The 27,532-nt window shown below is 33.6% G+C and overlaps 1 protein-coding gene across 6 annotated transcripts in view; it reads left to right on the top strand.

The window, feature by feature from the left end:
- ARHGAP12 (Rho GTPase activating protein 12) overlaps positions 1–27,532 on the top strand; it is a 116,713-nt gene that overhangs the window by 49,800 nt on the left and 39,381 nt on the right. For 3 of the 6 annotated variants that reach the window (XM_081300472.1, XM_081300470.1, XM_081300471.1), the window contains exons 4-6: positions 16,780–17,040; positions 23,269–23,409; positions 24,555–24,635. In XM_081300472.1, the coding sequence (XP_081156598.1) occupies positions 16,780–17,040; positions 23,269–23,409; positions 24,555–24,635 (483 nt within the window). The remainder of the gene's footprint in view (positions 1–16,779; positions 17,041–23,268; positions 23,410–24,554; positions 24,636–27,532) is intronic. The other 3 variants (XM_081300474.1, XM_081300473.1, XM_081300475.1) reach the window with 2 other exon arrangements.

Here is a 27,532-nt window from a genome sequence, read left to right as displayed (position 1 = left end):
AATAAAAAGGCGCTCAACAGAGGAAAGAGACCAAAAGGTGGGAAGAAGGAAGGGAGGAAGGGAGAAGTGCTGGAGAGTGATATTGGTCGAATTATACTGTTATATTGTGCACATGTGCAGATATGTATCAAATCCTATTATATGTACAACTATAATGCCCAGGGGTGGGGAATGGTTGCATAATGCCTAGATTGACCTTTTTAAAAAATATACTATAATTCAAGCGTAAGTGTGAGCATGTTAGGTAATTTGTCAGGATGCAGATAATTAGGAGGAGACAACGAATAGAATGGTATGGGATTTGAAGTGAAAGGAAGATTATGTAGGAAAGAATATATTGAGTAAAATAATTATCAAAGTTATTTTTAGGAACAAACATAAATAAAGTTATGTTTCTGGTTGGGGATGTGGCTCAAGCAGTAGCGCGCTTGCCTGGCATGCGTGTGGCCCGGGTTCCATCCTCAGTACCACATACAAACAAAGATGTTGTGTCCGCCGGAAAAAAAAAAACACTAAAAAATAAATATTAAAATTCTCTCTCTCTCTCTCTCTCTCTCTCTCTCTCTCTCTCTATCTCTCTATCTTTAAAAAAATTAAAAAGTTATGTTTCTAAAGTAAATTTTTTCATTTTTAAAGAAAAATCACTCAGATTTTTTGTGATAATTTTTTCCATAGTTAAACAAGAGAAATAGTTTTGCCTTATGTTTTTTGTTTATCTTTTCTGAGGTTAGAGATTATAAAAAGAGAATGTTAGCCAAGTGTGGTGGTGCATACCCGTAGTCCCAGTGACTTGGGAAGCTGAAGGAGGAGGATCCCAAGTTCAAGGCCAGCATCTTAGTGAGGCCCTAAGTGGACCTTAGCAAGACCTTGTCTCAAAATAAAAAGGGCTTGGGCTGTAGCTCAGTAGTAAAGCACCTTTGGATTTAACCTCCAGAACCAAAAAATAAAAGTAAAAGAATATTAATGTTGATGTATGTTATTATTATTATTAATATTAATGTATGTTAAAGTATTCAGCTCTGCCATAGTAACATAACAGTTACATCAATGTATGACCCTATATATGGCTGCATTTCAATAAAACTTTACCAAGACCAGCAGCAGGTTATTATTGTAATGTAAGGGAATAATATAGAGGGAAATAACTGTTCTATCCCTCTTCTCAGTTTTCAAACTTTGCCTTATTTTAATAAGCAAATATATTTTATATACTATATTTTAATATAGTATATTTAATATATTTAAAATGCTATATTTTAAATATAGTAAAATAATTTAAATGCAAAATTGCAGAAGCACTGTTTGATAGTCCCTTGAAGCTTCTAGAATAGAAATGCTGCCGTTGTGTTATTTAGAAGTAGATAAGTGGTGAACAGTTTAGAGTTTATCTATTACAGGAGTTTTAGTAGGAAATTGTGAAAGTGCAAAATGTTTGAAAGCTGAAAATTCTTTGTAAATGATCACAACATATACCTGCTATGATTATCACTTTATTTAAAACAACATTATGAGTTATACTTGAGTGGAGGATTTCTGGATTTTTTTTTTCTTCATTTTGATTCTTTTTTCTCTTTTCCATATCTATCTCTATCTCTATCTCTCTCTCTCTCTCTCTCTCTCTCTCTCTCTCTCTCTCTCAAGAAAAAGATTACTTTTGTTTTTTGTGTCTACATTTCATAGTTTTAAAAAGAGTATATTACATAGCTTTTACATAGCTTGATGTCTTCTCTTTTTTCTAGGTAGGAAATGTGTCATTTTAAAATTTTATTAATTATCTGATAATATCTTCCTTAAGTATCAAAGTTTCCTTCATTTATTTTTGAATGCTGCTGTTGAAAAGCACTGTCAGGGTCCCATGTCATGTGGATGGTACTGCTAAACACTCAAGTAATATAACATATACATAGCAATTAAAACTTGTTTTTGTAGAAAAACCTTTGTTTCATTTTTCAGTTAATTTTTCTTCATTGACAGTTTTGTTGATGTTGTTTAAATGAGAAAGTAATTTGTCAGTTATAATTTGTTAGCCAAGTGGAAAGAAGTATCATTTTTTTCAACTTTTAGTTCTAGATTTAAAGTTTTAAAATGGAAATTGATAAATGTCATTGTTCCTCTAGTAATGATATATAATTATCATTACTTGCTCTGCTATATTATTATGCTATATGTCTAGTTTTTATGTTAATGTATTCATTAAAATAGACTATGTTGACCAGAAACTGTGATAGCCAGACTTGTTCCTTCCTCTGGGCAGCACTTTTCTTCTATTAAAAGGAACCATGTATCTTTATGCCACTTTCAGTATGTTTTATTCTAAAGAGCAACAGTATCCCATAAGGAAATGCTGGGCAAGAAGTGCCACTGAATTTAGATCTCTGTTAATAGATTTTCTCATTCGTCTATCTGATTTTTCTCGAGAGTGTTCCGATACCTGATGCAAAGGAACAAGTGTATAAATAACTGATTTAGAACCAAAAAGGGGGTTGACACATATTTTAAGTGGGCCTATTAAGAGGATAGTGAGTTTTAAGATGAAGAATAGGAGTTAGTTTTATTAATGGACAACATCCTTTAGGTATTTTAGAACCGTTCTTAAAATTCTGAACTGAGAGCTAGTTTGAGGAAGAGAGGTTAGAATAGCCCTAAAAAGAGATTAAAGATCCTTCAGAAACAAATTACAGATTTCTTTTCTTTTGTTTCTTTCTCTTTTAAAATAGTACTGGGGATTGAACCTATGGTGCTCTACAACTGAGTTATACCTTCAGTGCTTTTTAAAATTTTTTAAATTTTGAGACACCAGGGTCTTGCTAATTCTTTCAGGATGGCCTCAAACTTTTGATCCTCATGCCTGGGTCTCCTTCGTTGCTGAGGTTACAGGCATGTGCCACAGTGCCTGGCTTAAACGGCAGTATTGACCAGTGCTAATTCTTTGCAGGGCTGGAGTACCTTTATTAAATATCATTATTTCCTCACTTTAAAATAAGTAGAATGATTTATATTTCACTCACTGGGAATGGAGATATGAAAAGAGGTAGAGATGAGTTAAATTAAATTGCTTTTAAACTTAGTTGCTGACTGTCCCATCTTTGGTTTAAGGGTCTTTGATGCATGTTGGGAAATGAAAAATATGTGAAATATTAGTGTAATTTTAAAATAATGACCTTTAGAGTTAAAGATAAGCTTTATTTATTTATTTTTAATATGGGGGGGTACCAGGAATTGAATCCAGGAGTGTTTAACTACTGAGCTACACCACCTTGTTATTTTTTCTTTTGAGGCAGGGTCTTGCTAAGTTGCTTAGAGCCTTTTAAGTTGTTGGGGCTTGCTTTGGACTTGGGATCCTCTCTCTCAGCATCTGGAATTGCTGGGATTGCACTGCCTTGCCTGGCAAGATAGGATTTGAAGAGTTTCTTCTTAAGAGGAGTACTCTAGGTATATTCCCCAAAGAATTGAAAATGGAGGCTTCAATAGATATTTGTACATTGCTGTTCATGGTGACATGATTCACAATAGCCAAAAGGTAGAAGCTAACCAAGTATCCGCAGATAGATGAATAGATAAACAAAAAAAGTAGAATATACATATAATGAAATATTATCCTACAACATGGATGAGTCTTGAGGATGGTAAGTGAAATAAGCCAGTTGCAGAAGGACAAATATTATGATTCCTTTTAAATAAGGCACCAAGAATAGTCAAATTTATAGAGACAGAAAGTAGAATGGTGGTTGCCAGAGCCTGGGGAAGAAAGCAGGGGCTATTGATGTTTAGTGGGTATGTGGTTTCAGTTTCACAAGATGAAAAAAGTGCTAGGTATAGAAGTTAGTAATGGTGATTAATGTCACTTCACTGATCTGTACACTTAAAAGTGGTTAAAATGGTAAATTTTATGATATACATCTATATCTATATCTATATAGATATAATTACCAAAGCTAAAAAACAAAACAAAACAAAAAAATCCCAAGGGAGAGAATGATTAGTGTCTAAACAGGCCTCATTTTAACGAACTTCAGGATGAACTGCCTTGTCAGAGAGATGCTAGACTTTTGACTACTGTCATTATGGAACAGTTTTTCTGTCTCACCCCTCCTACCCTTTCCTACTCAGTCTTACCCATTGGCAATTTGGAGAATTTAATAATTGAAACTGTATTTTCAGTGTGGCTTGTTATAAAGATTATAAATCTTAACTCTGGATATATTCCTGAGCTAAAATGAAGCCAGAAAAATCCATGACCTGCAATAACCCCTTGCTCCTGTCTACTACGTGTAATCTGGGTAAGCTTCTAAGTTTTGAATATTGACCTCTCTGGGTTCTGTCTGAAGTATTCTATGCCTTTATAACATAGCCATAGAACTTCCTAAACATCACTCCAGATTGTTACATGGATTTAAAAGTAGTGGCCTTTGCTCTTCCATAATGATTTCCTTTTTCTTTGAAATCTTATTTTACAATAAATATGTTCCTTGAGAATGAATTTTCAATAGTACCTATAAATACAAACGCTGGCAATAATTCTCAGAAATAAGCTAAATGGTCTTCTGTTCTTTTATATGTATGCATGTGTGAAAATGTATATGAACATATAATTTATCAATTTACACATTCATACTATATTATCTAATACCTATTTTGAATATCTTTTAAGTAATTCAGGGCTGAAGTATGTCTTGCTTTGGTGTAAAAATGACATTAAATGTTGGTAAGTCATCTGTTTTCTTTATGAGAACCATATATTTTCAAGACAGCTAAGGAAATACTTTAAAACTTGTAACTCCAAACTTAGTTTAGACTTAATACAGTAATAGATTATCCAAGCAGCTGTGTTGTAATGTTCTCATGCAAACTTTTTAGCAAATTGGTACATGGATACATTAGAAACCATTTATTTTAGTTGGGTTTATTTAAAGTGACCATGGGGTAAAGTCTTAGTATTTATGAAAACTTTTTGTTTCAAAATCTTCTGGAAAAAAAAAAACAGTTTAATTATCAGAAAATGAGAAGAGAGAGAGGGAGAGAGGGAAGATGGCATGTCATCCATTTAAATGTGTACCATGAAACTGTGGATTAATTCTGGATGTTTTAGGAATTAATTTTTTGGCAGGGAGATGGGATTGAAGTCAGTGTTCTACCCTGAGCTACATCTCCCAGTTCTTCTTGTTGTCTATTTTGAAACAGGTTTTTGCTGAGTTGCTGAGGCTGGCCTAAAAATTGTGGTCCTCCTGTCTCATCTTCATATCACTGGGATTATAAGCATCTACTCCTATGCCTGCCCACAGGTTTTTTTTTTTTTATGCTGCCAGAAATCTCAATTTCTAAACTTAGACTTCTGTGTGTATTCCATGCTTTCAACAAGTAATCACAGATGCATTTTTTCATTTGTAATTCTACTGTTAACTTTTTAATCTCTGTTTCAGCAGTAGAGTATTCTTTAGTCATTCTCTGAATGCTGATGATAGAGTTACCATTCAAGTCCCTAGGAAGGGAGATTTGTAATAATGAATGGCAGTGCACTAAGTCATTGCATGTTGCTTCTTCAGCATAAACTAGTAACAGTCTTGCTGTCTCAGCAAAATGTCCTATTGAAGAAATTTTGTTTGCTTTACTGATCAAGGACAAACATATCTGGATGGATACTTTTAACACGGTAATAAAAAGGTTTCATCAGTAAATATTAGTTTTTAGCAGCTATGTCTGTTGCCTTTCCATTTCTTAAACTATTCTGTGTACTAGGAAAGCAGTTAACTGAGAAAATAAAATTTATTAGAAATTGAATCGGGGCTTTGAAGAAGGTCTTCAGTTTATTCTTTGTTTCTTGACTTTGAGAATACATAGTGATTAAGACATAGTCTTCTTCTTGACTCTTGAGGGGTTTTCAATTTGGTGGGAGAGAAGAAAATAATTATAGTGTTACAGGGACATTTGTATATGTGCATACAAAATGCTTTAAACTGGTACTGTTCAATATAGTAGCTGCTAGCCATGTATGGTTATTAAGCATCTGAATGTGTTTAGTGGGACTAAAGAACTGAAGTTTAAATTTTATTTTATATAAGTTGAAAATTTAAAACTAATATGTGGTTCATTTCTTGGTAGACTTTAAAGAATGTTGAATAGTTTGGATATGTGAATCTATCTTTTTATTTATTTATTTATTTAGGTTCTAGGGATTAAACCCAGGGGCACTCAGTCTATCACTGAGCCTCTTTGTACCCAGCCCTTTTTATTTTTTATTTTGAGATAGGTTCTTGCTAAATGGCCTCTAACTTTTGATCCTCCTGCCTCAGCCTCCCCTATTACAGGCATGTGCCAACTCACCCAACTAAGCTATAAATTTAGCTATAAATTTTATGAAATCTAACTAAATTATTTGTGATGAAAATTTAGTATCTGAATTGAGATGTGTTACAAAGTACGTACTGGATTTCGAAAGTCTGGTTTTTAAAAATTAACTTTCATGTTGATTATGTGGTGATATGATATTTTGGATATATTGTGTTAAATAAATTTATTAGTAGAATTCATTTAACCTCATTTTACCTCTTTAAATGTAACTATTGGAAAAATTTATATTATTTGGCTCATTTGTATTTCTGTTAACACTGTTCTAGGTGCACAAGAAATCTGTAAATTCTGGGCAGCATCTCAAAGAATTGGAGACAGCTCCTTTTGTTTTTTGTTTTGTTTCTGGTTTCAGGGGTTGTTTTGTTTTATTCCTGTTCATGGTATTTTGTTTGTTTTGGGGATGGAACCTATAGCCTCTAGTGTGTTAAGCACTTGTTCTACCCACTGAGACACAAGCCTAGCCATCTTGTTGATTTCAAAATGTGTGTGGTTTGCTGGTTTGTGGCTAGGGATGGGACATCTCAGATAGAGGTAAAAATTTCAAGGTATGGAAGAAAAATAGTATGAATGAATAAAAGAATTGTGAACAGCCTAGGGCTTGGGAGTGAAGAATGTTAAGAGAATGACCATAAGTGAGGTAGAAAAAATTTTGTTTTAGGACTGGAGTGTTTAAAAATAGTCTCAGATTCCCTGTGATATTTGTACTGATTCTGTAGTTTGTGAAATATTCATTGGTGTTTTTTAAGCAGGTGAATAATAAGGCCAGGCTTGTGTTTTTAGAAAATAGCATACCAAGAAGATCGATTCGACAGAGTAATGGGGGCTCTAGACCTCAATAGATGATTGGAGTCACTTGGCAAAAGAAAAGTAGTTATCTTGGGATAGAAGAAGAAGGAACTCAAGATACATTATAGTGGAGAATTAGCACAACTTTATTAGATAAAGTAAAGAGACCCAAAATGACTTTCAGATTTTGATTACGTAGTTAATGACACTAGTATTTTTGATTAGGTAGTTTATATTACTAATATTTAATATTATGGGGTGGTATGTTAAGGAAAAAGGTTTAGGCAGAGGATGTAATGAGTTGAGTTTTATGTGGAATAGCAATGTTGGTAGGTTTTTTAGAATACCTGACTGTGGATTAAGGTGAGAAGTTTGGGGAGATCTAGGCCTTATTAAACAATGGAATCAAGTAGATTTCCCAAGGAGACTGTAAAATCCAGAGGAGAGAATTAATTTTAGCATGTGGATTCACAATAGCTTTTTTAGTTATAATAAAGTAGTTTTCATCCAGGAACATATTGGAGGGCTTATTTGTGCAGGTGTGAAACCAGGCTCTGAAGATTAAGGGATAAATAAGACAAACATTTTTGCTTTAAAGATAATCAAATTGTAGAGGGAAAAGTAGAAAAAATAAACCTAGGTTTTACTTGTATAGTGTTATAAGTATTCTAATAATAAGTGGCAGAGCAGTAAGGGTAGAAGAAAGGAAGCGTGTGAGAGCATAACAGAAAATGTGATTGCCAAGGTGTAGCCTTGATCTTGAAGGGGAAATTCTTTATTTGTTCTTTTTTGGCAAAACTTTTACCTATGATGAAATTCCTAAGCGTGCACTTCCATGACTGGTGCGTGTTTTGGTCCATGTTACCCAGGACTTTTCGCTGTGGTGTTAGTCAACTCTTATACACCCTGTAGGTACTGAAAGTCTGTAACTACCAGCGGTGGTTATGTTTATAGCATGGTATGATTGCACTGTTGTCAGTTTGCAGCTGTTATTGAGGGTTGATAGCAGAGAAATGACTTCAGGAGTATGTTTGTGTATGGCTTTCTAGAAATAACTTGTTAGGCCATACAGCTTTTCTGTTTGGGACCTGCTTTATTATCATCTGTGTCAGGGGAAGAGGGTGAAATGGTGCAAAGAGATTGTTCATGTTGTTGGTTAAGGTGATACAAGGAGAGGGAGAGGACAGCAAGTTGAAAGATAAAGGCTAACAAAGGTTTAACATGTGAATATATGTATTTAAGGTATCAAATCCTGTAGTATATTGGGCAGCCTTGAGTATTCTGGAGTAACTAGAAAACACCTGAAAGTAAGGAAAATCATGTGCCTATCATGAAAACCATCATTAAGGATATCACAGTGTGGAATTTAGTTACAGTTATGGTTCCTGATTGAAAGACTGTTAGGTGTGTGTGTGTGTTTTATATGTCAGGTAAGTGTAGTAAGGTAAGCATGTACTTGGAATGCTCTTCATCGCTTCCCTTGGCATACTCCTCTTTTCTTTTACAGATTCATGCCCTGCTCACTTCAGTGCTGCTTTTGGTTCTGTTTTTAGAGCATTGTATACACAGTTTTCTCTGTAGCCCTTAGCCACACTACTCTGCAGTAGGGTTCTTTTGCAAGTGAGAGGGCGCTGATTTTTTAATTTGTCTCTTTCCTCTTTACTAGTGTATTGGCTCCTTAAAGAAAGGGACTGTCCTATTTTCAATGTTAGTTAAACCAAAGAAAATAGCACTATACTTTATAGGGTTTGAAACCTCACCAGGTAAGTGCTTTAAGATATGAACATAATAAGAATTTGTAAATTTTTATAAATATTTCAAAATTATTAAACAGAGGAAGGATAATGTCCCCCCTCCACACACACACACACACACACACACACACACATACACACACAAACAAAAAAAAAAACACATAAACTTGGTTTAAGTGAAAGCTGTCCTTTGGAAAGTTCAAGTGTCCAATTGAATTTGCTATGCAATTTGTATCTTTGAAGGTAAAACAATTTTAGTCCTATGTTAATTTAATGTTGGCTTGTTGAGATGCTTTTTTCATTCTGCCCTTTATTATTGCTATTAACTGGCCCAGTTACAATAATAAAAAACAATGATTGTGAAGTAGACCTTGTCTAAGCAGTTAAATTACAAGAACACAAATTGAAATAGAATCTAATTTTGGGACTAAGGTCATAGCTCAGAGGCAGAGCACTTGCCTAGCATGCACAAGGTTGTGGTTCAATCCTTAGCACACCCCATCACCACAACCCTCTCCCCCCACACACAAAAGAAACTGAAGCCTAACACTTTAGGATTTTTTTTCCTCATCAATCTAAATTAAAAGTCTGCTTATTGGCTGTAGAGATTTATACTATTGCATAATATAAAAATAAACATGCATTTATAGTAAGGTGGCTATCTGAAGGATTAATATTGAGTAGCATATGTTGTTTAATTAACAACAGGTGTAGCTCTTTAATGTGAATTCTGCCATTCTCTAAAGTTTGTTACAGAAGCAATTCTTGAACCAGTGCCAAAGCTTTTATGTTTCTTAATATTTACGAATTTCCATATTTTGGGTATTATTAAAAGAAGGGATCAGGTGCAATCTGAGTTTACAGTTACCTTCTTATGTATATAGTTTCCCCAGTTTTTCCTTCTGCAAATAGTGGAAGGATTATTGGATCTATCTATATATAGTTAAAGTGGAATAGGCCAAGTCTTTTTTTAAATATAAAATTGGGACATGTGCAGAGGTGCTAGTCCCAATTTAATTGTTAATTAATAACAGATATAGTTCAAGAAAGTATTAGCCATTCTTCTGTTGTTGGATGTTCAGTTGGATTCTGAAAAATAACACTGGAATAAAATTAACTTTTTTTGTTTGTTCTCAAAGGTTCATTTTTTTTTCCTGGTGTGCAAAATTTATTTATTTTTGTTGGTGACAATTCATGAACAGAGTTGTTTTCATAATGTTAGAAAGCAATTTTTTTTATTCATTTATTGGAAGTACTCCTTGTTGCTTATTCTTTTGTTTTAACTCCTTCCTTTGACTCATTTGCAAAGTAAGGAGCAACTTGTGGTGAGAACTTAATACTTAAAGTTGTCTTTTATATTTCTCATAATATAAATTTATTGGTCCCTAGGACAGGTTTGCCTTCAGTCCACTAGAAACTTTACATTTACCAGTGTCTTTTCAATAATAGTATACATAAAAAATCACATAGGAAACTCAGAAATGTAGATTGACACCTCGTGCTACTACTTTCTTACCCCAAGTAACTCTAGGATATGGCTCAAGAATTTTAATATGAACCCCAGGTGACTCTAATAGAGATAATGTAACAACCATCTTTTAAAAATACTAGTTGGTGTTAAAAAATATTATTGTCACTTTTATGAGTCCAGTGGGCTAGGCATGTGCCTTTTTTGCCCCAGATTCTGATCCCTAACCAAACTCTAAACATATTAATTCTTATTATAATAAAATTGGAAAGAGAAGAAAAATGTAGGGAAAAAAATCACACCTAATCCTAATATTAGACAAAACTGATAATGTTTTAGTTTTTCTTCATTTACTTTAAAATTTTAATTGGACTTGTACTGTATATTTTATATTTCTTAACATCATAAAAGTTTTTATCTAACGTGTTACTAAGAAACCATTCATACCTTTTTTTTGATTCTTACATAAAAGGAAGTATTAACTATTCTTCTATTGTTGGATGTTCAGTTGGATTCTGAAAAATAACACTGGAATAAACATCTTTGTCAGGAAAACATTTTTTGCAACTATAACTTTTTTCCTTTTTCTCAGTGTTCTAAAAATATTTTTAGGAGTTCTTGAAATACACAGCCAACTTTTTCAAAAAGAGTGTGCTAATTAAAGTTACCAGCAGTAAAACTAGTTGTTATATCCCACTTTTTACCAGCATTGAGTATCTTCATTAAATAAGTTGTGTTTTGTTCTCTAGAGAAAATATTGCTTTATTTTGTAACTGTTCCTATTGTAATTTACATTAATTTTGTGTACATTTAAAAAGTAGTGAACACTGTTTTTTTTAATATCAAGAATTTATATTTTCAAGTGTCTCAAGGAAAATTGTTGAGTGATCAATGCCAGTTGCCTTGAATCTTCCCAGTGATTTGGGCAGTTGATAATAAATATGTATAGTTTCTTTTTGTTAGAATTTAAAGTATAGCATTGTACAGGTACTGAATAATCTTCTATTGTTTCTGTACCCATTTAAAATTAGATGTAAACTGATGATAAGTGTAGAGTTATTTAATTAATAAGTTAACAGAGTCTTCTGCTAGAAACTGTTTCTAATAGCAAATGAACAAACAGTAAGTATTTCAAAAACTATTAGCAATAATAAAATTTTTTATAAAAAATTATTAACAGGGACAGAAATGAAAAAGCTAACTTTTTTTTTTCATTTTCAGTAAATCTCTTCTGTATGTATTGCTGTCAGACTTGTTGATGAATGTGTAGAGTTCAGACAGATATCACCTCTCTGGATCAGTTTTAAAGAATTACCCTCCAATTTTGAGGAGTCACTGATTACATAATTTTTTTCATGTTATATTATTCCCAGTATATCTTTTAAAATAATAAAGTACTCTGTCCTGTGCATTGGTGAAGGTTGCTAGGCTCTGAATTTTCTCTTCCTGATCCAATTTCTGGAAACTGCTTCCAGGTACAAAGCCTGGGAGAGGTAGGATTCACCTGTTTCCCTTCTGAGGAACCACAGTCCTGTGCTGCTTATTATACAGTGCCTCAAAATACTTGTTTCCCACTCTTTATTTACTTTTTAGTTTTTTATTATAGGAAGGCATTTTTCAGTCCTCATGGCTGATTGCTGAATTCTTTAATGACTTTTTAAATTGCTAAATCAAATGATTGTTTTGAAGTCTTTTAGTTTAATATTGTCCAGTTCTCCCTTTTTTGGAAATTTTTCTTCTCACTGACTTTCAAATATTGCCTTCTACTTCTACTTCTACTTCTACCTTCTACTTCTGACTCTCTGTCTCCTTCACTGGATCCTTTTTCTTTTTCTGGACCCTCAATTATATTGGTTGCATTAATACTTATAATAGCAATATAAATCATCATGCTAGAACATGTGCTACCTTTAAACTTCTTATTTAATTCACAAAACAATTGCTTAGTATTTTCCAGGTTATCTTATCTTCCTTTTATTCTGTATGCTCTCTTTTTTTAAGTTATTGACCTCTATCTATAAGCCCATGACTTTTACATTCATGTTATTCAGCCTGCGTGTAATTTAACTTTTTATTTCTGTACTGAGTTCTAAATCTATATGTCTAACAATCTATGAGCATTTCTGCTTGGATTTTGAAAAGGTTTATCAACCTAATAGAATCTAAATAAAACCCTCTTCATCCCTCTCTTTATAAACTCCATATGTATATGCAGGGAAAAGAGTGAGAGAATATTTACTTAGCTATCTTTATTTATTTATTTTGGGATTAGGGTTTGAACTTTGAACCCAGGGACACTTTGCCACTGAGGTACTTCTCTAGTCCTTTATCTCACTAAATTGCAGAGGCTGACCTCTAGCTCGTAATCCTCCTGCCTCAGCCTCCCAAGTATGTGCTACCACATTCACTTTATTCTTTTTAGTTATATATGACAGTAGAATGTATTTTGACACATTATACATACATGGCCAGTTTATTCTTTATCTTGACATTAATCTGTTGTTAAAAGTACCACCATAACAAACTTACTTAAATAAACATCCAGCCTGCATGTTAATTTAACTTCTGATTATTTTTTTACTCTGGCCTGCTTCTTCATTCCTACTATCTTGTCCTATTGCAGCTGTCTTCCATTTTCTGTGTGTACTGTTTATTGTACCAACCCTCAACTAATCTCTACTTCTAGTTGGGTCTCCCTCTAAAACCTAGAGAATTTCTGAAATTCCGATCATAATGTACTTTCTGGCTTAAAGTCTTAGTAGTTCCCTAAATGCTGCAGAATAACATCTATGCTTTTTAATATGGCATATACACTCTTTCTTGTCACTTAGAACTGTCTCTTGCTGCTCCTTTCACATGGATTACTCCCTGACTGTATCATGCTGTTTTCTTAATTTTTATGCTGCCTCCTATCTCCCCAGCTTTGCTGTTACAAATGCTTAGTCATTTGTTTTCAGGTCTCTTCCATTTTTCTCCTATTTATTATTGAAGCTCTAGCATTGTGTTTATTATGCATTCAAATGATGTTTGTTTCACTTTCCTTTACTGGTTTTCCCAAACTAGAAATGTGGATATTTTCTTAGTTTCTTTTCTTTTTATCACAGCTAACCACTTTCAAGTGCTTTTATTGAAGCATTTGTGTTTGCATACTTTTGGTCACATTTGTTTCTTTTTTCATTAACAAATTTTATAAACTGCTACTGTTGTGTTAATGCATATAAACACTACCAAAAGCTGAATTTTGCATTGAATTTATAGAATCTGTGGTTTAAATTTTGGAGAATTAGAATGTTTATAAATTTAAACTCTGTTTCTAAATGAGAAAAACTTATCTCTTGAAGTCTAATTTTTAGTTTCCAGAGGAATGTTTTGGTGGCACTTCAACCTTGTGTATGCTAAGCACTCACAGTACCTCTGAGCTACAACCCCAGCCCTCAGATGAAAGTTTTATAAGTATTCTTGTTCTATTTTATACATTTCTTTTAAAGCATGTTTGTTTTTTGTTTTTTTTTCCTATTGCAAATGAGTTTTTTTCCCCCAGTTACATTTTCTTATTTTTCGTTATGTATGAGAAGCTGATTGGATTGTATGCATCAGGCCCATTTATTAAACTTTTCTAGTAGTTTTCGTGGACTTAGTAATTTAGATATTGATTATGATGATGATCATTTTTGGTACTGGAGATTTAACCTATGGGCTACACCGCCAGCCTGTTTTATTTTATTTTACTTTATTTTATTTTGAGACAGTGTCCCACAAATTTTCTAGGCTGGCTTTGAACTTGGGAGCCTTCTGACTCAGTCTCCTGAATTTCTGGGACTACAGGTGTACTCCACGGTACTTAAAAGTGCTTCCTCTCTCTTTTAACTATGATGCTTATTTTAAATACTAATATTTTTTTAATGGCAAATTAAAGAAGCATCACTATTTTTAACTTGCTAAGAATTTTATCCTAAATTGCTTTCTTGGCATCTGTGGAGATGATCATGTTAATCTGTGATTCTAAAGAATTACTGTATGAGATTCCTTTCCTAAAAACAATCTTCTTAACATCTTCGTTTTTTCCCGATTTATTTAATATAATGTTGGGTTTATTATTAGTATTTTATTTAGGATATTTCCATCTTTATTTGCAAGGGAGATACATTTATAGGGTTCTTAAATTCTTCTGCTCTTTTGTTTCAAAATTATGCTGGTCTTATAGACTATGCTGAAATATTTTAGTTGGAAAAACAGTTTGAGCTGGTTAAAACACAGGGAAAAAAAACACACAGGAATTAGTTGTTCCTAAAGATTTAGTAGAATTTGTCCATAAACATAATTTTTTAAATGCCTGTTGTTCCTCCAAGTTTTAATCAAGAATCAGGAGCAAAGTAAGAACTCCTTTAACACTTACTGAATTAAAATCTCTAAAAAAAGTTCTGAGAGGTGATTTACTATACATAGGGTTATTTATTATTTTAGCAGAATATATTTTTGTCAGAAAGCATTGTTATGACTACTTCACCAGAATATGAAGTTAATCTGTAAGAGAAATAAATGGATATGTGTCTTCATGAATATATTTTCTTTGTAGAAAGATACTAGTTAGTGGTAAATTCAAAGCTACCATTTTTAGGAAAATAGTCTAATTTGCATCATCAAATGTAGTACTTGCGTAACTATCATGTGCAAAAAAACCAAAAGTATCCATTGTACATGTGTTTGTATTTTTTTTTTTTAAAGAGAGAGTGAGAGAGGAGAGAGAGAGAGAGAGAGAATTTTTAATATTTATTTTTTTAGTTCTCGGCAGACACAACATCTTTGTTGGTATGTGGTGCTGAGGATCGAACCCGGGCCGCACGCATGCCAGGCGAGCGCGCTACCGCTTGAGCCACATCCCCAGCCCCATGTGTTTGTATTTTGAGTTATTTTTCTTTCTAAAGTTTGTTCTATGACTTAGACTCATTAAAACTGTTTTATACACAAATACTATTTTAGAAGTTGAAATACTTTAAATTTCAGTGAAATTTAAATTTCATATTTCCATTTTAAATTTCAGGGTGTTTTTTTTGGGGGGGTGGAGGCTGGGGCACTACTGGGGGTTCACCTAATGCCTTGTGCCTGGTGGGCAAGCACTCTACCACAAAACTATCCCAGCCTTAAATTCAGCATTTTTAAGCATTCAAAAACTATAGATACATGACCAAGGTAATGGAACATTTGAATATAATTTTAGGGTTTATATGGTAAAGCAGTAGTTCTCACCAAGCCCCAGTTTTGTCCCTAGAGAACATCTGGCCATGAGTAAAGACTTTGGTTTTCACATGGAGGTTAGTGTATATGTGCCGCTCTCATCTAGTGGGCAGAGGCCAGGTGTGCTGTGAACATATCACAGTGTACAGCATAGTCCTCACAGCACAGAAAGATCTGTCTCCAGATGTCCATGGTGGTGAGGTTGTAAATGGGAGATACATACGTAAATACCAGTGTGTAATATAAATGGTTTTCAGATCTGAGCTTTTTTTCCTTGCAGCAACTGGATATTTGTGTACAGTGTCTTTAAGCAAAGTGTATGGAGAAGTGTTTTGCTCTTTACTGACATCTAGTGAAATATTTTAAAACAAAAATTAAAACCCATTAAGAGTAAATGTCTTAATCAGTATTGCTGCTAATTCTTCTTCTACAGTTATAAAACTCACAAACAAGGAAACTAAGTAGAAATTAAATGATTTGTTTATGGCCACTGAGAAATTATAATTGAGAAGGAAATTCTTAGGTTTTATTCTTTTATGTTTGGCTTTTATTACTAATTTAACATTAGAACTTAGAATATACAATCTTTCTTTTAGGAGTTTTCTAAATAAAAGCTGAGCTACCCATGTGTAAGACATTTTATTTTATTCTTTTAGATTTTTTTATGTTTTAAAAATTTGCCAAAAATGTTTGGTTCTAAAGTTATTTTAGAGCCAAAGAAGACTTTGCTGTTTTAGTTCAGTTCTTTCACATATAGAGATTTAAAAAATCACTATCAGAGAGGCAAAGTGATCTACCCAACATCATAATTTTTTTAGTGACAGATATTGAACTAGAATCCAAAGCTCTTACTCGAGTGTTCTTTCAGGCTGAAAGAAAATATTAAATACACTTTGGATTCTGCTTATAGTTTTTATTTATTCATTTTCAGTCAGTCTATAATTATTAAAACTGAAGTCATTATTTCTTAGGAGATTTTTTTATTTATGTGTTTATACACATAGATATATACACGTTTACATACCCGCATAACTCTTTTTTCTTTTTTTGTCTTTGTTTCTTTTTCCTTTTTAATTTACCACTTTTTATCCTTTCTGTGTTTTAAAGTGAATTAATATATCTGTTTATAAATCTCCTTGTAAATGTTATACCATTTTAAACATGAGATTTAAAATTTTTATTTTACAGGCAACTACACCTCCAAATCAAGGAAGGCCAGACTCTCCTGTGTATGCTAATCTACAAGAACTGAAAATATCCCAGTCTGCTGTCCCCCCACTTCCTGGGAGCCCAGCAATTCAGATTAATGGAGAATGGGAAACTCATAAAGATAGTTCAGGGCGTTGTTACTACTATAACCGAGGAACACAGGAAAGAACTTGGAAGCCACCCCGCTGGACTCGGGATGCAAACATAAGCAAAGATTTCCAAAGTCCAGGAGATCAAGAGGTATGAGTAATTAAGGAGTCAACCAGTGAGTCACCACATTTTCTCTTTTCATTATTCAGAAACAAAATAATTGAATAGTTTAGTTTCTTGGTATCAGTAGGGTAGAAAACTTAAATCTCTAACAACGCTAAAAATTCTTTCCAAGCTTCATTGTGTTAATGCTAGTAACGTCCTAATCGCTAACTAGTAAATAACACTATAGTGTACTTTCTGATTCTAGAACTGAATCAAAGTTATCTGCTACCAATGCTTTCTTTTACATTAGAAGATACTAACTTACTGCATAAACCAGTCACATTTTTCAGAAAAAGAAGAAAATAAATGATGTACCTAGCCAGATAAATAGAAACAAATTATTCAACTATTCAAAACTGATACTTTCCTTTATTGGTTTAGTATGGTATCAAGCTCACTCTCGTGTCATAAATAAATCTTTTATTTCTATGTGGGGAAGTAATGATAATTCCTTTGCTACAATTAGACCATTCTGTAAGTATAATTTACTTTAAAACCTTTATTTTCTCTAATAAATAGTGTTTTCACCCTCTTGTTTCTCATTCCCCCACATATCTTGTAGGGTGGTGTAGAGAATGGCTAGTTATATATTTTGAGGAATCCTCATTTTAGTGGTCTGATAAGGTGCCTTGGGACTGTTTAGATGTGCAGGAGAAAGGTAGGTAAGATTGATAGAATGGAGTGAAATCTTGTTCTTTCGTGGATCAGAGCCCTGCCTTTGCAAGGGACACCTGCAGTTCCAGGAAACAGTGAACAAAATCACGTAGCTCCAGGAAGGCAGGGGCTGTAGCAGTGAGGTAACACGTCCTGCATTTAGCAGAATCTAAAGCTCTTTGTAGTTATTAACTCCCTTCTTGTCCTATTTTTTAGTTGGTTATTTATAGCCTTGATTTGCTGCAAACTTTCAGTATTCAAGAATGAAAGCAAAAGTCATGAGAGAAATTGTTCATGCTTAATTGTAATAAGAAAATTAGGAAAAATTTTATTCAAATTGTAGACTAGAAATATTTGAAACTCTTTTACCATTATAAAGCATTTTAAACTTCACTTGATTGGTACTCTGAGTAAGTTGAATACCTGGAAGTTTCCTCCCAGGTTAAAATCTTTGGGTCTTTCCATTTGGATTAATCATTCTCCATAGAAGTCTTTAGCTCTTCTGCCTTAGAAGATAAGCACTGCCAAGGTCTTGGGGTCTGCATTCAGTTTTCAGGTGGTCTCTTGGTCTTTTGTCTCTGTGGCACACATGTCCCACTGGTGTCTATTGTCTCTCAACTGAGAACATTGCCCCCTCCCCTCCTTCATAGATGGGATAAACTTCCATACCCTCTGCTGGGGTAGGGAAGAGTACACACCTAGTTGCTGGGCATGATGAAGGGGATTCTGGTAATTTGAACCTACTTTTTGTAGTGCCACTGCCTTCACCCATCTGTTCCCTAGATGCCTAATACTGTCAGTTCCTAAGCTGTTTGTAGATTCTGCTCTGTAAACTTATTGAGTTGCCTTTGCTCCCATTTCCTCTGCCTGCCAGTTTAGATTTTGCTTTCTCCTGCGTGAAGAGTTAAGCTTTTTGGTCATTTGCTGACTCTTGGCTCTTTTTGTGTCCTACCTGTCCATGTGGCTTTGTGTTTTAGGGATGTTTGGGAGGGAGCAAGCATTCACTTTTATCTTAACTCAGAAGCTTTTTATTGTAGTGGTTATCCTAAAACAATGGTTCTTACCTGCGGTGATTTTTACCTGCCAGGGACATTTGGCATTGGTCGGGGACTGTTTGATTCTCTTGGTGAGGGGATTTTGTGTAGTGTGTAGAGAGAAGCCAGAGATTCAACTAAATATCCAACAGTAAATAACAGCTTTCCATAACACAGGGTTATGTGGTCCTGAGTGTCAGCAATGTGCAGAGAAACTCTGCCCTAGATATTTTAATAAGTGTCTGTATCAAAGCCTAAACATTTTTCAATTTCCTCTTGACTCTTTAAAGCCTTGCAAAAACTATATTGCTGCTGTTATATATTTTGTTTCTATTCTTAGCCCTCTTATTGTCATACATGATGATTCTTGATGTTAATCCTCAATTTTATTACTTTATTTTCTTTACTTACTTTTTCCTGTCTGTTGTACATGCTCATAAAATCGCCCATGAGCATCTTTGTCTTTTTTCTGGAAATTGGTTTTGCTTTTATTTTTGAAGACTATTTTCTATGGATATATAATTCCACATTGAATTCTTGTTTTTTCCTAGTTCATTGAAGATTTTATTCTCATGTTTTCTGGCTTTCATTATTGAGCTGAAAATGGAACTGGTATTTTATTCTTTCAGAGTAGTTTTTCTCTTCTTACTGGTAGCTTTTAAGATCTTATTTCTGGGGGCTGGGGCTGGGGCTCAGGCTCGGGCTCGGGCTCGGGCTCGGGCTCAGCAGTAGCACACTTACCTGGCATTGTGTGAGGCACTGGGTTTGATTCTCAGCACTGCATATAAATAAACAACAAAAAAGGTCTATTAACAACTAAACATATATATATAGATAGATAGATAGGTAGATAGATAGATATAGATATAGATAGTTTATATATATGATCTTGTTTCTGCAGTTTCACTATGATATGACTTAGGTGAAGGTATCTTTTTTATTTCATGATAGGACTTTGTTTGGAACTCTTGAATTGAATGAGTCCCATATTTCACCAGTTCTTGCAAGTACTGAGGAATATCACCTCAGCCACATTTTTTCCTCCTTCTTCTTCTTCTAGAACTTTTGTTAGATGAATGTTTAATTGTGCTTGTTTTGTTTGCCTGAGCTTCATTCTCAGTGTTCCCAGATCTCACTCCTGTTCACTTATTTTCTTTTTATCTGTTCCTTTTTTGATGTTAAACTAATACTTAAAAATTTTAAAACTATTATCTTATTTCTTTGGAAGAGTTTCCCCATCTTTTTTTACATTAAAAAGCTTAAACCTACAAAAAGTTGCAAGAATAATAGAGTGAGCATCAATATACCATATGTTCATCTAGATTTACCAGTTGTTAACATTTTGTCACATTTGCTTTCTCTCTCCTTTCCTCCATTTCCCCAGCATGCACACAAACGTGCATAATTTTCTTCTGAACCATTTGAAGCTGACAATGTTTTTTATTCCCTGAGGGCAAGCATATTTTCCAGCAAAAACTACGTTTATCAAACCTCAGAATTTAATATTGGCATATTATAATGCAAAGATTATAGTCAAGTGTTTTTCATTAGTCAAGTATTAGCCTATAAAGTTGTTTCTTTGCAGTGATGGATCATATATTGCATTTATTTGTCATCTCTCTCTTTAGTCTACATATATTTTTTGTTAATCCTAGCACATAAAATTTTTGAAAGCCTAATTATTACATCTGTTTGGTTTTTTTTTTTTTTTGCCTACTCTTTCATTGTGAGAGTTTTTTAATATGTGTGTGTCTTTTAGTGTGAGATTATAGTTCTTGGAAATTCATAAGTAGGAAGTCTTTAATGAATTGAAAGTTAGTTTCTTCAGAGAGGATTTGCTTTTGCTTCTGCCAGATGCCCAGAGAACCTAGTATCCCATGAATATTTAAAACTAAATCTTGAGCTATAGTTTTTACACACCATCTGGGTGGTAGTAATTTTGGATTGTAATAAGACTGCCTTGTGTTTAAGCACTCTGCCTTCTCTCCCAGTTATTGGGGAAGATTCTGTGATTTCTCTAGTGTAGAATAAAGGGACAGGATTTGTTTCCAGCTCACTCATAAACTGTGGGTAGAATTCTTTGAAGAGGGAGTGGTCCCAGCGCTGAATTATGAGGTATCCTTTTAGTTTCCCAACTTTGGTAGTCCTGAGTCTGGTTCCCCAACACTTCTTCATCGCCTTAAAAACCAATAACTAATGTTCTTACGTGGGGCCTAGAAAATGCCTTCAAGGAGACAGCCAGGCTTTTTATTCTATTTAACATTCTGGATTCTTCCTTTTTTGACCTCTGAGTCTGTCATTTTTCCTCCCTCCCTCTCAGGGATTGAACTGGGGGATGTTTAACCACTGAACCACATGCCAAACTCTTTTTATTTTTTGAGACAGGGTCTCATTAAGTTGCTGAGGCTGGTCTTGAACTTGAGATCCTTCTACCTCAGCATTCCAAATCACTGGTGTGTGCCACCATGGCTAACTCTTAACCTCGTGCTCATTGATAATTGGATTGAATGGATTGGTTGATTGATAGATATTGGGGATTGCTCAGGGATACTTTACCACTGAGCTATATCCCCAGCCCTTTTTATATTTTTGGAGACAGGGTCTTACTAGGTTGCTTAGGACCTCAGTAGGTTGCTGGGGCTGACCACAAGCTTGTAATCCTCCAGCCTCAGCCTTCCTAATTTTGGGATCACAGGCATGCATCACCATGCCTATCCAGCTCATTAATAATTTTTAAAAAATTTTAAGAAAATCAGCTGTTTTCATCCAGGTTACCAGATGGGATACATCCCTGCCATTTTTTTTTAATATGAAATGCATATGATAGCCCCCTCATCTTTCTTAAGGGCACATTTGCTGCAGAATATACCCCAAAGTTATTGTGCCAGTCACCCACCTAAATGATAAACTGTCATCAAATAGCTGTTTTCTAGCTGTAGATATCAAGATCTTAAAGCTTCTCCTGATTCTACAGTGTAATAAAACATACCAAAATATTAGAGGTTACTTTTTATGGCTGAAGATAATATTTTACTTTATAAAAATTGGAAAATTATGATGTGCATTTTGTCAACTAAAAAGTTATGTTCATTAAAAAACTGATTTTGTGATTTTAATTATCTCTTAATTTTACTAATTAAATGACACTTTTCTTTTTTCAGTTTCTAAAACTTTTGTGTGTGTGTGTGTGTGTTTCTGGGATTTGAACCCAGGGCCTCCTGCATGCCAGGCAAGCACTTTATCACTGAGCTATAGCCTCAGCCCCATCTAAAAGTCCCTCCCCCCCAAAAAAAAATTACTGGGGGGGTAGGGAATGAAGAATTTTTTTTAATGCATTTTTTAGTTGTCAATGGACCTTTATTTTACTTAGTTGTATGTGGTGCTAAGAATCGAACCCAGTGCCTCACACATGCTTGGCAAATACTCTAGCACTGAACTACAACCCCTGCCCTGTTTTCCATTTTTTAAAAGTGTTATCATTGCAAAACACAGCTTACTTTATGTAGTACTTGTGCACAATTCTCTATGTCAGTTTTTGTGAACATACTGACATAAGGGCTGGTATATCTTTACAACATTGAGAAACTGTCCAGCATGGTTTTTTAGGCCACGTTATAGTGGTAGAAGATAGCCTGAGTAAGGTTTAATTGCAGAAAATGTTTTAGCTAAGGTTAATAGGAAGAGTCATCACACTAATAAATAATTGTTGAAGGAATTAAGTTTAATAAAGTGGTACCTCTTGTTTGTTAATGAACTTCAAAAATTGTTGTTTTCTCAGTCCTCTAACTTCTCTGCCATGTCCATGCATGCTTATATTACTTCCATATCGAATTTCTGATCTTTCTGCGTTGTATCTGAATTTTCTGAATATTATTACTTCTTATTTTGAAGTTTAGTTTACAGTATTCTTTTATAAGCATTTGGTTGAGTGAATTGGGATAATTTGCCATTAAATGAGAACATAAAATACAGTGGCACAAAGGCTTTTTCACAAAATGCCTTTTTCCATCTCCTTCTCCCATATACTTTTTAAAAAAATAGTTAAAGGTATATTTATTTGACAGGCATTTGTTTCAGTACTCATGATATAGAGATGAGCAAGAATTTTTAAGAAACACAATCTAATGAAATCCCCTCATCTCTATCTTCATTTTCATGTAGACGTGTATACCCATTCACACCCCTGTCAGTTTTTAATATGAGATTTCAGTTTGAAAGCAGCATTAAATAGAAGGTAGCATTTTATCACTCCTTAGTCTGAAAACAATGTTTTCAGTTTTATTGGTAAATTCTGCGAGGATTGCATTAATGTGATAAAATAACTAAGAATTTTCAATTTTACCTCACCATTTGCAATGTATTATTTAAAGACTTTATAATTTGTTTTGAAAATTAAATATTCAAATACATTTAAGATATTTGCCAAGTATTACTTATAGCCAAATAAATTCAACCTTCTCAGTTTTCAGTTGCTGAATATTTATATTCAAAAAAGAAAACTCCTTATTTTTCTGACTATTTATAGCTTCTTTCATCAGAAGAAAACTACCACAGCATTTGTTACAGCCAGTCAGATAGTCAGTGTGGTTCTCCTCCAAGGGGTTGGTCAGAAGAGTTGGATGAACGTGGGCATACCTTATATACCAGTGACTATACTAATGAAAAGGTACTTTCTTTTTTTCTCATCTGGTATTTCTTGGCAGAAGTATCTCATAAAGAGTTGTATACTGAAATTTTAATAGTTTTTTAAAAATTCAGGAAAATGTTTGCCATTGTAATTCTATAATCATGCACTTGACAACATGAAAACAGTATACTGATTCATGGTTTTAAACTACTACGATGATAGGATTTTTGTGGTGTTGATAATTCAATACAGACCAGCTTTTAAATAACAGACCAATTGTTATTTGTTTAGATTTTCTCAATAAGCATATTTCTTTAGGAGTAATTTTTTGGAAATTGCTTTCTCAACCTACCATTTTTATACAGTGTCACTGCTTATATATTTTTTTCTCATTACAACCAGATTTGTATAAAACCCATGAATCTAGTATTTTATGATTAATTGATTTGGCAGTGAATATTGGAGCTTTGTGTGTGTATTACATCTGGTACCATTTAAGAAAGTAACTGGTTGGTGGTGCTAGTTTATAGAGAGAGTAGACTCTTGGAAATAAACAGAGTAGGGCTTTATCTTTCTTCCTCACCTCAATTATTTGACACCAGAACAGTTGGAAGTGACAGTTTTCATTTATATCACAATCTAGATCATATGATTGTATTTGATTGTATTAGTAACCATTAGTGTCTTTCCTCCCTCATATTCCCTGTATTACACTGCATGAAGTTCTCCTGTTCCTGATATCTAAATTGTATTGAGTAAAATGCATTGGCTAAGGGAAGCAGGGCCTAAGAGTTTGTGTGAAGTGAGATTTACATTGTTAGCTTTCATACTTAAACATTGAAAAATAATTTATTTTGTTAATGTCTCAAACCTGTTTTTAGGATGGGAGTATATCTATGTACATCATATGTTTTTATGTCATGTTTCTTGTTATGTTGTTAAGAAGTGCTTGAATCACTAGCCTAAAGTTTGAGGAAAGAGAAAATTCACATTAATATTGAGTGTTATATTCATTCTTACCAAACTTAAAATGCAAGTCTATTGGTATAACTTTGTTAATTTTTTTGCAGTTTTCTTGAGTAAGTAAAATAAAATTCATTAAAAAATAATGTCTAGTATCTTCAGTAGTAGCAGTTTAAACTCACTTTTATGTAAATATTTAAAAACCTATTATGTTTTTATAGTGGCTCAAGCATGTTGACGATCAAGGTAGACAGTATTACTACAGTGCGGATGGATCTCGGTCAGAATGGGAATTACCAAAGGTAATAACTTCAATAGTGAACTTCTGTTTCAAGTAGTAGATGAAATGATATCTTAAGACAGTTTCAGCAGACTTGTTTTTAAATTAGTATTTAACTTTCTGAAAAGTAGGAAGACTTAAGTTTTTGAAATTTCATTGAGAATCTTGTATCACTAAATTTTTCTAAGATGTTCAGTCATCTTCAAAATACTATTACTGTAATATTATTACTAATACTTCAATACTGACTGTTCATATTCAGAAATTCTTTTTGTTTAGCTTGAAATGGTCTTTCATTATTTCTGAAGAATTCTCTTCAGTACCAGTAGTGCCATCTTGTATCTAGTTGGCCTGAGTTTTCTACATGAAAGTAGTCTTGGGCTGGGATTGTGGCTCAGCGGTAGAGTGCTCGCTGCATGTGCGAGGCCCTAGGTTCAATCCTCAGCACCACATAAAAAATAAATAAATAAAATAAAGGTATTGTGTCCAACTACAACTAAAAAATAAATATTAAAAAAAGAAAGTTGTCTTATTAATTTTTAAGAGAAACCAAAGTGACTAAATATTTAAGATTATCCTCTTAATGTAAATACGTGTTATAATTGAGTCAGTGTTATAATTGAGAGAGGCAGCATGTAGTATGATCTTATAGGGCTTTGAGTAGATTCTCAGTTTTTAAGAGAGGAAGGAGCTGAGTTACATCAGAATCTCAAAGGATGGTTCTGTAGCAACAAGTGCTGGGTGTCTTGTGATCAATGTGTAGTCCTCAGTTTTATGATATTATTTCATCTTCTGCCATCATTTGCACTTAGGATAGAGTATTAGAATGTCTTGGCAATTTCATGAACTCATAATTAAATCAGTTACAGAGAGGAGGTATGAGAAAACAGGGAAAATATTATAGAAACTTTACTTAGTGCAGTTTGGGCTGTATAATAAAGACAACTACAGATTAAATTCTGTATCTTAAGAAATTTATACTTAATAAAGCCTGAGGTAATTTTTGTCAGCAATGCTTAAAATGCCCAATGCAAATACTAGAAATTTAATTTAACTACTATTTTCTGGAATTCATCCTCGGTGTTCAGTGCTATTGTCTTTAAAGAAGTTTGTTACGAACTTGGAAAGAACGGTGTTCATATAACAACTAAGTAAAATGTGTATGTGTGTGTGTGTACATACATAATGTAGTTCAGTATCAGGAATAGGGAACCACGAAAACTACTAGACAAGGAGGAAGAATTTGGAAAGAGAAATAAAAGGGTGAATGAAGAGAGGGGAGAGAAAACCAAAATTATCTCCCACTAAAAATTAAGTCTGTGGTTTAAAATTGCAAATAAAATGTATGAAGAAATATAATGCTACCGTCACAAGAAATTAAGAATGAGAACATTTTACTCCAGATGAAAGTAATTTTCTTAATAACTTAAAGACTTAAGTATACTATGATGACCAGAGTTAAAGGCTTTCATTTTTAAAGATGGATAAATTATGATAAACAAATATGAATATGGTAATAAATAAATTAGCAATCTTCAAGATGAAAAAGATGGTCATTGAAATAAAAATGTAGTAGATAGCATAAGCTCTAGACAGAGGGACAGGAAAATAACAAATATGAAAAGATAGTTAAAAGAATTGAGCTATGGGTTGAAATTTTCCTGTATTTGTGTACTAGGAATTCTAAAAGAAGAGAGTAGAGGAAATGGTGGAGAAACGATATTTGAATATTCCTGGGCATTTCTAAAGTTGAAAGAAGGCATGAGTTTTTAACTAAAAAATCTACCATGAATACTGATTAGGATATATAATAAATCTCCTTTTTGTAATCCTGTACCCACTCTGGGATGGGTGAGGTGCTGCCTGTGCTGTTGTTCATTTAGTGCATGGTGAGGGTAATTCACATGCTGCTTGCATTCAGTGTGGGGTTGGTTAGTCAGCAGGGCTCTTTCCTCACAGTCTCCATAGCACCCACATCGGGTTAGAAGGGTGCTGTTTCATTAGTGCTGGTTAGGGATGGCTGATAGGGCTCCATCCTCCATCCTGCATTAACTCATGATGCAGAAGGATATGCTTTCTTTTGTGCTGGTCACCCAGAATAGAGCAGCAGAATGAAGGTAAGAACAGAACTACAAGACAAGGAGGAAGTATTGATATAGGAAGGTCCTGAAATGGAAGGGCAATGATAACTGAAGAAAACTTGGAAAGTCCGGAATAAAAGAAAGGGTGAATATCTGAGGAGATTGTTATCCTGAGTTTTTAAAATTATGTTTGAAATTTGAAACAAAAAATATAACATTTCTAAAGTGTAATACTCATGTAGAGATGATATGTAAGACAACTATATCATAAAGGGGGAAGAGCAAAGGAATGTCATTATTGGTAATATTTCTGTATTCTACTTGAAACAGTAAAACGTTGATACTATTAGACTGTGATAAAGTGTGTATTATAATACCTAGAGCAAGTACTATAATAAGAACGATTTAAGAAACTAGATTTATTAAAATATAGCAGTAAAAATTGCTCAAGTAGCTCATAGGAAGAAAAAGAAACAAGAATGGTAAACAGGAATAAATGGTTAACAGATAATAAAATGGCACACTTAAATTCTAACATAAAAATAATTACATTAAATATAATGGTATGCACATTTGTTAGATTTTCAGAATGGTTAAAAAACCAACTTAAGTATATGCCTCTACAAAAAAGTTACTTCAAATATGAGACATAATACTAAAGGTTATCTCTCAAATCTACAATAAGACTCATGCTTTATGGTGAGATTACAGAAGCTTTCCCCATAGAGCTAGGAATTAGAAGCAAGAATTTTTTGACCACTGCTTCTATTCAACAATTAAGTGAGGAAATAATAGAATTGAAAAGGACGAGATAAAATTGTACTTTTGATTATTACAA

This window comes from Spermophilus citellus (assembly GCF_964194105.1).
Source record: "Spermophilus citellus genome assembly, chromosome: 6".
Lineage (NCBI taxonomy): Eukaryota > Metazoa > Chordata > Mammalia > Rodentia > Sciuridae > Spermophilus > Spermophilus citellus.
This window is presented reverse-complemented; position numbering and strand designations above follow the sequence as displayed.